We start from the raw sequence: 13058 nt of genomic DNA on the forward strand, positions 1-13058 counted from the left end.
ACCTTCACCTTTCTCAAATCCTGGACTAGGCAGTATTTTCCATTGGGCTTCAGCAGTCCCAAAATAGGAGAATTACAATGGCTTCCCATGATCTCCTTCAGGATGCCTTGCTCAAGAAACTTCTCAGTTATGGGTGTAATTCCAGCAACTCCTTCTAGAGCCAAATTATAGGACGGTATCCTTGGAAACACTGCATTTGGCTTTACTGTGATTTTAACTGGGTCAACTCCTCTGATGAGTCCAATATCTTTTCCTAAAAAATCCCAAACTCTCACCATAACTGGTTCTTGTAACTCCTTGGGCAAGTCTTTAACTGTCATCATTGGGAAAAAAGAAATGAGAAGGTACATTTCATCAATTGTGCTGGACGTTTCATCATCACTATTTGTCTGAATTTATATTCCCTTGTGGGAGCAGCTAAAGAAACAATTTAATTTACTCAACAGGTCACATCCTAACAAACTCACGAGACTTGAATTGCAAACCACAAATTGGTGCACATCTCAGATTACCCTATTTTGACTGGGATATGTTCTGTAATCAGGTTGGTTAACTGCTGATTTGCTACTCCTCCCACCTGAACTCTCCTTCCTGACAGGGGTACATTTGCTGCCGGGACCTTGCCGGGACCTGATTGAAGGGCAGGAGCCCTTTAAATTACTTTCGCGCTCCCGCCGTCGCGGGAAGCGCGTTGCTGCTGGGACCTTGCCGGGACCTGATTGAAGGGCAGGAGCCCTTTAAATTACTTTCGCGCTCCCGCTGCGCGGGACGCGCGTGGGCGGCGCCCAGGCGAAGCCCGGGCCAAGGGCGGGCCCGTCCTTCGCCCGTCATCAACCGGAAAAGGCCGGGCTGGGCCCCCCCCAACGTCTACTCCTTCCGCCTGTGGTAATTCCATCTGGGTGCTGTGTCAGATACTGTGTGAGTCTGTTATTAAATATGATGAAAAGAAAGACTAATGTTCAGAAGGGGGAAGCCGGGTCCAGCTCCCTTCAGTCCTCCATTACTAGTTATTTATCTTCTGTGATGGGGGCCATTGAATCTGAACTTGAACATGTAGAAGAAAGGATTGGGGCTGTTCAAAGTACTGTTCAACACCCCCCCTTGGAACCTATTGTTCACATTTCCACCTTTCCAAGAACTGGTCCTTTATCACTGATTTCGCCTCTGAATACCAGTCAGTTGGGCGTCGATATACTCCCCACTACCGACTGAATCAATTCTTCTCCCCTTTTAGCTACTCCTCCTCTTGAAAGCTCTTGCTCTCAGGCCGATTCTCCTCCTTTGAAGAAGAGGAGAGCCGGGAAAAAGCCCAAAAACACAAAAAAGGCCCTGGGCTCCAAAAAGAAACTACCTACCTTCCCGGCCCAAAGTGACCAACCCCCAATCTCCCTGGTCTCCTTCCCCGAATGCCCTCTGAGTAAGGATGCTCCTGAAGATTGTTCTAGTTTTATTGACCAGACACTCAAATCCTTTTGCGCAACTCTAGAGGCAAAAATTACCACTCTGATCGCTAGGAAGCTTGATTGCTTTTGTAATGACGTGACCAGGTTTTTATCTAGTTTTTTAAAACCAGGTCCTTCATGTACGGGAATACATCATAGCCCTGAACCAGCCCATCAATCCACTCCTCCCTCTACTCTGGTACCCCAAGGTGTAAGTAATTATTCGCTTGATCCACAAGCCGTCTCTGGTCAAGGAACTTATGTTGACAACCCTGTATTAGGGCCGACAAGGGAAGTTTATTCCTCTAGGACACATGACAAAGGTCCAAATAAACTTTCTAACCATGTAGACTTTTTACATTTACCACCTGCCTGTAATCCGTACGTTCTGGTTCTCTCAAATGTTCCTCCTTTGGAGTGCTCCAAACAAGAAGATACCCACTCCCTAATTAGAAAAGCTGGTCACTGGTTGAACTCCAATTTCAAACCTAATTGTTTTCATAATGATAAGATTCTCATGGCCCGAAGAGTGAGGAGGGTAGGGTATTCCAAGGTATTGGAGGAGGGAGACTATGTCGTTTTAAATTTTGCTAATCCTCGTTCAGTAGACCTTTTTTTGACCAATTTGGGCCACTGTAATATGTCAACTAACAGGATTCAAATACATCCCCTGTGTCATTTTTACGACCCGGTGCTCCTACCAAACCGCACTGTCACTAATTCAAGTATTTACAGACCAGACCTAGAAAGGCTTTATTTACAGGTTATTGTACCCTCTAGCAACCGGTTCTCGACTCTGAGGGGGTGATTCCAAGCTTGGCGGGCGGCAACCTTTACTGGGAATTTGAGGGGGAGCATTATCGACTTCATACTTATCAGCTCCTCTGATTTTTATGTAATTCAAGAATTTAAGATTGCGCCTCATTGTGCGAGCGATCATAACCCCCTTAGCATTATATTGGACCTAAAAAAATTCCAGGCACCCAAGAATAAAAGCTTGAGCGCTGCTACTGTTTATAATCCAATTTGTGGCATACGTCTAAAATGGGACAAAATAGATCCAAAAATTTTTAACCAGGAAATTGTAAGAAGTAGGTCTGACTCGATTCATATGTGTCTGTCCCAGCAGTTAGATTCTGACCGCATAGTGCGTGAATTTGAATCTTTAAGCACTGACATCTCACGTGCCCTGGCGGTGGACAGGCCCGCGAAGGGGCCGGTGGCCCACAGATGGTTCGATTCTGCGTGCTCATCTGCCCACAAAAAACTCAAAGATGCACTTAAAGCAGTTCCTCTCTCCCGTCAATTAGTTAAAATAGCCAGAGCCGATTACAAGGCTGCCTTTGACAAACGGAAATCAGAAATTAGGTCTAGGGCCTGGGGCGAACTTTTGGCTGCATCTGAGCAGAAGGATACTTCTAAATTCTGGAAAGTGATAAATCACTCTTACTTTTCTGGTAACCACTCTTTGGCCAATGACTGTCTTATTGCTGAGGACGTCTGGTTAACTCATTTCAGGAAAGTCTTCTGTTCAGGAACTTATGAGAATTCGCATGTAAATCCTTCTGCACTTTTTATTTTAGACTCCAAAACTAAGGCCCCAAATATTATTTTTGACCTCTATGAGGTCAAAAATGCCATTGATAGATCAAGGCAGGGAAAAGCTCCTGGCCCCGATGGGGTTCCCGCTGATCTTTTTAAATCAGAAATTGATCTTTGGGGTCCGTTAGTTACAAATGTGTTGAATAGTGTGGTAAATAGTAACGTGCCCCTCTCATGGAAATCGGCTATTATTGTTCCTATCTTCAAAAAAGGAAATAGACAAGATCCTTCTTGTTACAGACCAATTTCTCTCATCGATTCGACGGCAAAGATTTTAGGTAGCGTGATCCTGTCCCGTTTAGAAGATTGGGTGTCCGAGGCCCAGATTTTATCTCCTATTCAATTTGGTTTCAGACCTGGTGTAGGCACAGTTGAGCAAGTCTTAAACTTGCAGCTGATACTCAGCAAATACGTGACAGTCAAAAAAGAGTCTATTCACATGGCTTTCATTGATCTAACCAGTGCCTTTGATATGGTTAATAGGTCAAAGTTATGGCAAATTTTGGAAGCCTTAGGCTGCGATCCGTCTCTATTTGAGCTTATTAAACGCCTACACACAGACCTAACGATTTCTGTTCAGGCCGGCTCACATGGGCAGAGAACCTCCCCCATCCCGTCAACTAGGGGTGTAAGGCAGGGATGTATCCTAGCCCCTTTTCTTTTTCTGATTTACATTAATGGGCCCTATGATTCACTGTTAAAACATGCAAAGGACATACCGAAGATGGGCCAGAGACAACTTCCAGTTTTATTATATGCTGACGATGCAGTTTTATTTGCTCGTACTGCAAACGGTTTACAGGGACTACTGGATGCATTTTATGATTTTATGTTGAACCTTGATCTGAAAGTAAATTACCCCAAGACTTTCGTTATGACTTGTGGCCCACGCAATACAAAGTCTAAACAATTTACTATGGGAGGGCACACTCTTATTAAGGTCAAAGAATTTTGTTATCTAGGCATGTACATGAGTTCTTCCTTGTCCTGAAAGACACACATTAATTTTAAGCTCCAACAGCTGATAAGGAACAACGAAGCAATTTTTCGCTTTTCAAATAAATTAGGTCACAGACCCCCTGCACAGTTGAAAACTCTTTATAATTCCAAATGCACTGCATCAGTCCTTTATGGGGCAGGCGTCTGGGGCTATAATAAAATACTGTCTCTTCAGAGTGTTGAAAAGAAATTCCTGCGCAGATTATTGTTGGTTCCAAAATGCACCGCAAATATAATCTGCCATGAAGAACTTGGTCAGTGCTTTTTGGAGGACAGGGTCTTTATGGCCCCCCTACTGCTCTGGATCAGATGTTGATCAAACCCTACAGCAAGTTTGGTCCAAGACTGTATCTCTGACTGTCTACAATTGGAAAATTCAAATAGGATTCCCTGGCTTATGTTCCTGCTAAACTCTTTTGAGAACCTAGGGCTTAGATACATGTTTGATGATCCTCATTTGTTAACCACAAACTCTAGGTCTGTTTTGAAGTCTACTTACTCCAAGCACATATCAGAGCAGAGATTTTATAGTTCCCTGAAATTTAAATCTTTTGATTCCTACTCTCGGATTGTGACTGTTCCATGCCTTGAACCCTATTTGACTTGGTTTTCAAGTTTTAGAATAATTTCCTTTTTAACACTTTTTAGACTTAATCTAATTCATTTTAAGGTAGCTTTCCCCGAACCATGTTTCTGGAAAAAGGACTTACCACTTTGTCCCTGTGACTCCAAATCAACTCAGAGCACTTTGCACTTTTTTCTTTTTTGCCATTTATATGCTGCTCCTAGAGGGGCCTTTATTTTACCCACGTTACGCCTTCTTAGACCCATTCATTATAAGGAAGCCCTACTATATCTTCAGAGATTGCCTGATATTCAAATTTGTCATCATGTATTAGACTTTGTCACAGCTTCTTTAAGTATAAGGAAAAGGCCTACTCCTTTTTAAAAAATTTATGTACGTATAGTATATCATTTTAAAGCTAATATTTGTACTTTTCTGACTTTGTGATTTTTAATCATGTCTAGTATATTTATCTATGTATGTCAAGGGGTTTCAGATTGGATGCTTATGTGGTGTTTTCAGCAATGGTTTTAAGTTTTATTCTATACTATTTATAGTCTTGGTTTGTACTTTTATGGCAATTGCCGAATAAAGTTATTTGACTGACTGACTGACTGACTGGGCTGGCCCCATTTACAGATGACCCAGCAACACAGAGCAAGGCCATTGGTGGTCCTCCATTAGGGTTTAGGGTACCAGAGAGGAAATAATTATGCCATGCCTGTCAAAAGTACAGCAGGACAATATATTTGGGAGCATGTTAGGCTCACGTGTACATCATTCAGCATTAGGGCACAATTTAATATGGCTAAATTCCTAGCCTGCTCAGTGTTTAACACGAGCTAGTGGTTCAGTGTTTAACACGAGCTAGTGGTTGCAGGTGGAACTCCCCAGCACTTCTTTCTCAACAGGCTTTGATTCGGAGCAACAGAGAGAAAAACACAAAAGCGGAAAGGAAGGACAAAGAGAAAGACACATACACAGTGATAAAGGGATAACAAAGGGATGGAACAGACCTGCAAACGATAAAAGGATAGGAAGTGGCTGGTGATGATTTAACAGGCATTAGTTGGACTAACGACTCTGTAGTCTTGATATTTGGCACCACTTGACATTCAGTAGAGCTGGTCATGATCTTCTTTGCAAAACCTTGGGCTCCCAGCACTTATTCTTTTATAAATTAAGCACTGCTTCCACCTAATCTCTAACCACATTCTCACAACTACTTTTCAAACACCATTTCCTTATTAGCAGTCTACTGTGTAGGCAATGTTATGTCTTACTGCCCTCTTATTCTTTCTCCCCCGTCTCCAGACACTAGGCATTGCTTGTCTAGCCTGCCTGGCTATTGGCTAACCATCTCTTCTTTTTCTTCCCCTACTTCTCCTACTCTTTCCTTAACTTCTACCCATATCTCTATTCTTTGGACAATCGCACCTTCACCAGATTGCACCTCAACATTGTTGTTCTTTCTGCCCTCATTCATTTTTCTGAGGTGTTCCTTCTGCCCCACCATTCTTCAGCCTTGTTCCTGCACCTCCATGACATTTTTAAGTACAACATGTCACCCACTAAGAATAAGAGAATCCCATCATGCCTCAATGGAACAATGCCTTCAAACCCAATATCCACATTCTTAATTATCCCATCCCATTCACTTTGGGGTATCCAGATAACTCCCTGTTCACCTCCTAGCTGTCCTTTCTTAATTGCCGCAGGTTTTCTTGTCCCTTCTCAATTCTCCAGGGAAGTAGCTGCATTCAGAGCAGTACTAGCTTGTCCCATCTGTATCGCACCATGGTCAAATCTCATTTTTCCATCTTATCAACTCCAGACACTTGGATTGTACCATGCCATTTTCCCCAATGTGTAGTAACACACTACCACTCTTGACAACCTTTCCCTCAACTCCCATAACTATTAATTTTCCCTCCTCATGCCCCCTAAACCAGTGCTTCCCAAACATTTTAGAACTGTGATCTTCTTTTTACCAGATAAACATTTGTGACCCAACTAGCTTTAGGTAGGCGTTTTTTTAATGTAATAAAGCGTCATGTGGTAGCACATTGTTAGTTGCAGACAGCACATTCCCATTAAAATGCTCACTAAATTTGTACAGACATATATGGGCATATTTACAAGAAAGTGACGCATCAGCTATGATGCGCCACTTTTCTTGTGCCTCGTGTGTCCCCCTAAAATCACCATGGTAGACCCATATTTACAATATGGCCCATCATGGCGCACGTCAGCACAATAGTGTCAAAATGTTTGACGCTATTGTGGCACATTGGTTGCCTAGCGCTCTCCCTGTTTAAAAAATTTGCAGCAGCAGAAGACATAGCCAGACATTGGATCTCTGTCTATGAAGCACAGCAAATGTGACACAATAAATACAGATTTAAAAGGCATATTTATTTATAGCCCAGACTTTGGCGACCTAAATAAAATTGGCTCTCTACGGCCTACAGTTTGGGAAACACTGTTGTAGACCATATCATCTCAACAACGCCTTATCAATATCCACCCCTAACTGTTGCCCATATCACTGCCACCCTGTGTGTTCTCCTCCCCATAATGGAGTGACCAAAATTTAAAATATCTTTCTTCCAATTGCTCTAACTGGCTACCAAGCCAATGGAACATAAATCCACTTTACAGCCTATTTCCAAATCCAGTCGAACATATACCCACATGCAGCCACTCTTCCATCTCTTCATACTTTTAAGTCTATCATCACTGACTAAACACTAGCTTAAAAACAAAACCCTAGCTTAAAAACTTTAAAAAGAAATCTATTTTATTGGGTACCATATTTGCTCTCATGCCACTCGCCCCTCGGCCGTCTCAGGCTCTTTGTTAACACTCCCAAAACCTGCTTCTAATCCTAATGAAGGGTGCCATGTCTGCTTTCATCCCACTTATCCCTCCCCCTTCCTAGGCACTTTCTTAGCACCCCCAAATCATCCTTATAATTCATCTTTCTTCCATCTTTGTGTTTAACCAACCTACCCTTAGGCCGTCCTCTTTTCTGCACAAAACACTTCATCAGCTGCACTAGCTAACTTTTGTTTACCCAAGCACCTCTATCCTGAACTCCAGTAGGGTGTTTGTCCAGTGATAGGTGCCCCATTGACCAGCCATTATGAGGCGGATGAATACATGCCAACAAAGCCATTGGAACCCCCACAGACACTGTTCTTCTGGGCCTACCTTTGCTTGTGTGTGTCGAGGTGAGGTCTACGACCTCAGGGGGCAGCCGAGCTGCCACAAACTGCATTGCAGTTGCTTCTCCCAGGTCCCTCTGGTAGGGGCTCTGCAGGATACCATCTCCTTTGGCTTGTAGCAGGGAAATGGCGTTGCTGCATTGCCTTGCGTGGCAGCACAACACGCAGCAACCTGACTGCAGTATCATCCTCCCATGCCCTTCTTCATTCTCTTCTCCAATCATCATGGGCAGAAAGGGGATTTTTATCTCTCTGTCCAGCGACCTTGATAGCAGCGTGTCACTAGAAGGAGGTGCATGTCCGTCACTTTCACGAATATGTGGATCCAGCCAGAAAGCTGAAAAGACTCCCAGCTATCTGCATATTCCTGCCTCTAGACCATCCCTTACTTCACTGTTTGTGACATTTTCAACATCTCTGTTTGACGATTCTCATGACCCTCTCTTTGTTGTCTCCTGTGCAGGTGCAAAACTGTGTGCAAATGACGAGGTTGAAATTGATATGGCATGTTCGTGTAATGACAGTTTCTATGGAGGTGCAAGTAAGTATGTAACTCTAGGACTTCACCATCCACAGACATCTGGGGGTCTTTACTTTGTGTCCCTGCTCTGTATGGACCCATGGCAAATGCCATGAGCTCTCTCTTGGCTTATCTATTCATGTTTCTCAACCTAGAAGCTCTCACCTCTGCATGGGCCATTTCTTGTAGGAGTTGCCTCTCTTCCCTCCTCTGCATCCAGCCCCTCTCAAACCTGTATGATCCATATTCACATGGGTCGCCTCTTAAATTAAATGTAGTTCTTTCCTCTATTCTTTCAAGCCTTGTCACACATGGATGGTTCATATCCTGTAGCTGCAGTTTTTATTTCGCTCCGCTGTTTCTAGCCTCTCTCATTTTTGTTTTGGTCATCACCTGGATTAGATGTCCCTCCAAAAGCCTGTGCCCTGACCTTCTCCCAGCTGCATGGGCCATCTCTTGGATCAGAGGTGACTTTGGCCTTGTCCTTTCCAGTTCCTCTCACACATGCTTTGATCATCTCTTTAATCAGTGGTCTCCCTCCCCTGTTCTGTTCCAATCCAATCTCACACCTGCATATGCCGTGTTCTGGTTCAGATGTCTCTATTTCCCTCTCATAGGTGCATAGACTGCCGCTTGAAGTACTGGTCTATCTTCTCACCGGATCACAACTTTCATTTCCTGCATCTGTTTCCAGTTTCTGTCGCCCTTACATGGGTTGTCTCTTGGGTGAAAGGTCTCTGTTTCAGGGTTTCTGGGTACTTCCAGGTTTAGGGGGCTGGGTGATGTTAGTTCAAAGTCAGGAGGTGTGTGAGTACTGTCACATCCAGCCCATAAAGCCCAAGCACTCTTGGAGAGTGACATTGGCCTAGACAGTGGGCAGGAGGATGATGCGATGATGATGTGGAGGAGGATGTTTACACTCTACATTACCATCCACAAAAGACTCTACTCAGTATCTGGCAGTGGGAGGGGCTCAACTTCAGGAAGGGAGTCAAGAGATCTCAGACCCAGGTAAGCCTCATAGACCTGGGGGAAAGGAGACAGTTGCAGGGGAAGCTGGTACCTAGAAGAAAGACCCAGGTCCCCAAGAGAAAGGGCAAGAAGAGTGGTCAGCCAGCTTCCGAAAGTCCGCAGAGGAGGAGAATACCCCTTGAGAGACATGGCAGAACTTCAGGGAGCAGGTGGTTTCTCTCAGGAGGATTCTCCAGAAGGACTGCCCCACTCTTGAGGGCACTAAGCAATTAGCTGAAAGTCAAGAACAGGGGGATGACAGTGATACCAACAGGGGCAGGGATGTGGAATTCCTATCGCCCGGGACATCTTGTTTGGGGTCAAGGGCAACAAGTTTTTATGTTTACTTTGTCCTTGGGACAAGTAGGCCCAACCCTCTGCAGCACAAACCCTTTGGCTGCCTGTTTACAGAGAGTGGAACTCTCTACAGTTGAGGTAATGTGTTTCCAAAAGATAATGCTGTTCGAACTTGTATTTATGGTTCATTATTTGAAAACCTTCATTATTAGGGTGAGTGCTGTAAATAAATGTTTTAAGGTCACTTCACTACTGACGTTGGTTCCAGTACAAATAAAAAAAACGTGTATACACATGTTTGAAAAGTTTAGGCTATGAGGCTAAGTATAATGCTCCCAGAATGCTCTCTGATTAGATGCAAATGAGGTGTCATTTAGTCAAATGTTTTGATGCATGCTAATATTTCCCAAAAATATTTCTAATGGAAAATCAGTGTAACCATTTTCAACACGATTATGGGAAGCATGAAAATAAACAAACACTGACAAAGCCAACTGATCTGACATATTTTTATAAGTCTTTTAGTTTCATCAATGCGTGTCTTGTTTAGACATGGCTTTTGTAACACGTTATTGTTGTGGGAGCTACCAGGCCCTCAACATTGTAACAAACACTGGCAAAAAAAACCCAAAACGTTTTTGAACTCTAAAAGCACACGTTGCAACCAGTGGCATAACAAAGGCCCTGCAGCCGCCCTCCAGGGGGCCCCTTCAGCACAGCACCTGCCCGAGTGAGTCTGGAGAGGGGGCTCCTCCATGTTCTTTGCAAAGGGGCACCCTCCAGTTTCGTTACGTCACTGATTGCCACTGTAGTTCCTGACACTGAACAAAACTACTTTGTGTGCCAATGTGCTCCTTGTGGAAGAGAAGAATGCGATCTCTCACAGTAAAGCCAGCCGAAAGAGAGAGAAATAGAAGTTTAATAAAAACAAAATGTCTTTAACACCAGACCTAATTAGGGACCAAGACCCACATGTAGGTAGCTTTTTGCATGTCGCAAACAGCGACTTTCGCTGTTTGCGACGTGCAAAAAGCACATTGCGGTGCACAAACCCAGTTTTGCGATTCGGTAACCTGGTTACAGAATCGCGAAACGGGTTTGCGACTCGCAATTAGGAAGGGGTGTTCCCTTCCTAATTGCGACTCACAGTGCAATGTAGGATTGTTTTGCGAACGCGGGCGCAAACCAATCACAGTTTGCACCCATTTCAAATGGGTGCTAACACTTACACAAAAGGGAAGGGGTCCCCCTGGGACCCCTTCCCCATTGTGAATGTCACTGTAAACATTTTTTCAGAGCAGGCAGTGGTCCGCAGGACCACTGCCTGCTCTGAAAAAATGAAACGAAAACGTTTAATTTTTCGTTTTTGTAATGCATCTCGTTTTCCTTTAAGGAAAACGGGCTGCATTACAAAAAAAAAAAAAAATGCTTTATTGAAAAGCAATCACAGACATGGTGGTCTGCTGTCTCCAGCAGGCTACCATCCCTGTGAGGCCGCCATTCGCAAGGGGGTTGCAAATTGCGACCCACCTCATGATTATTCATGAGGTGTGCATTTGCGAAGCCCTTGCGAATCACAGATTGTGTCAGGGACACCATCCTACATTCGGATTTGCGACTCGCAATTTGCGGGTCGCAAATCTGAACCTACCTACATGTGGCCCCAAATTCTTAAAGAAAGTCACAAAAGTGCATCCATGGTATATGTCGTACCCCTATAAAATATTTGTGAACTGTATTTTAGCATGGGTAAATACGCATGTGTAGATTTGCTCATGTGAAAATCTATTGAGCATTTGCAAGTTCATTTTCCCTCCAGCCACTTTCTTCCCAACCCTGGAAGAAGTTCTAATTCTGCCATTGTCAGGAGTAAATGTCCAACCTTTCTTATTATGGGAAAATATTAGAGAGAAGCTGGTGAAGATCTTTAAAACATGCAGGTTAGTAGGTTTGCAGACTCAAAGGCATTCCAGCCCTGGAACTATTGCTTACTGCTTCCTCCAGCCCCAGTATGCAGATCTGCAGAAAGGTGGAAAAATAAGGAAATTGCTACAGTAGGGATTGAAACTGCAAGTATTCAAGCCCTACTATGGTAGTAGCCCTGGCATAATCAGAGAGGCTATTATCAGAGCTCTTACATAATGAGATTGCTGCCATAATTTGGTGCCACACTACATGGCACCAAAGGGACAAGTAGATCTTTTTACAGGACAAGTAGATTTGAGAAGCAACCTGTCCTGTGGACAAGTAGATATTTTAATAAATTCCACACCCCTGAGGGGGTACTGGAATGAGTGAGTTCCTTATTCTGAAGCAAGAGACTCCAAAACAGGGGCAACCAGGAAAGTAGTGGTTCACTAAAAAACAGAGAATTCCTTCTCTAATTTGTCCATGATATACCACATGGCTGGTCATGTGGGACAGGCCAAAACCTGGGAAAGGTTGATCAGTGATTTATATTGGCCCCAGATGTCACAGAAAGTGCAGGAGGTGTGTCGCTTCTGTGTCACCTATCAAGCCAGTGGCAAGGCATGGGGCAAGCCAAAGGCTCCACTGATACCATTACCAGTTGTGGGGGCCCCTTTTGAGAGGGTAGGAATAGAGATTGTTGATCCCTTTGACCTTCAGACTTCATCTGTGAGCAGATTAATCCTTATGGCAGTGGACCATGTCACCAGGTACTCAGAGGCAATTCTACTTAGGACCGTCACTTCACCTGCAGGGGCCAGGGCCCTACTTGATATCTTCATCAGGATGGGCTTTCTTAAGGAGGTGATTTCAAATAGAGTCATCATCCTTATGTCTGCCTATCTAAAAGCAAAGTGTGATAAGTGTAGTGTTACTTACACTTTCACCACTCCCTACCATTCCAAGGTATTGGGCTTCTTGAAAGATTCAATAAGACTTTGAGGGGCATGATAATGGGTTTACCAGAGAAACTCAGAAGGAGATCGGATGTTCTTCTTCCATGCAGTATTAAGGCGGAAATTGCTAGGATGCTACAGCTTGGGGTGACTGAACGCTCTAACAGTCCTTGGTTCAGCCCAGTTGTTCAAGTATCCAAACGAAACCCAAAAGGTAGGAAACCTGAGATGAGGTTCTGTGTGGACTACAGGGGCCTACATGCACTCAATAAGAATGATGCTCACCCCATACCAAGAACTGATGAGTTCATAAATGACCTGGGTACTGCCAAGTACCAAAGTACATTTGGTTTAACTTCAGCATACTGACAAATTACCCTCACATAAGCAGCCAGGGAAAGGACCACATTTGTAACCCCTGAAGGCCATTTTCAGTTTAAAGAGATGCCCTGTGGTTTGAAAAATACACCATCCCATCTTTCAAAGGTTGGTGAATAGAATTCTCTCAGGTCCGGGATCAATCAATGAAGC

General features: G+C 43.9%; 1 protein-coding gene across 1 annotated transcript in view; it reads left to right on the top strand.

The window, feature by feature from the left end:
- Positions 1–13058, top strand: part of LOC138284762 (uromodulin-like) — a 191914-nt gene that overhangs the window by 65922 nt on the left and 112934 nt on the right. Inside the window, exon 2 of the mRNA XM_069223900.1 lies at positions 8299–8376. Coding sequence (XP_069080001.1) covers positions 8299–8376 — 78 coding nt within the window. The remainder of the gene's footprint in view (positions 1–8298; positions 8377–13058) is intronic.

The sequence above is a fragment of the Pleurodeles waltl genome, chromosome 3_1 (genome assembly GCF_031143425.1).
Source record: "Pleurodeles waltl isolate 20211129_DDA chromosome 3_1, aPleWal1.hap1.20221129, whole genome shotgun sequence".
Classification (NCBI taxonomy): Eukaryota; Metazoa; Chordata; class Amphibia; order Caudata; family Salamandridae; genus Pleurodeles; species Pleurodeles waltl.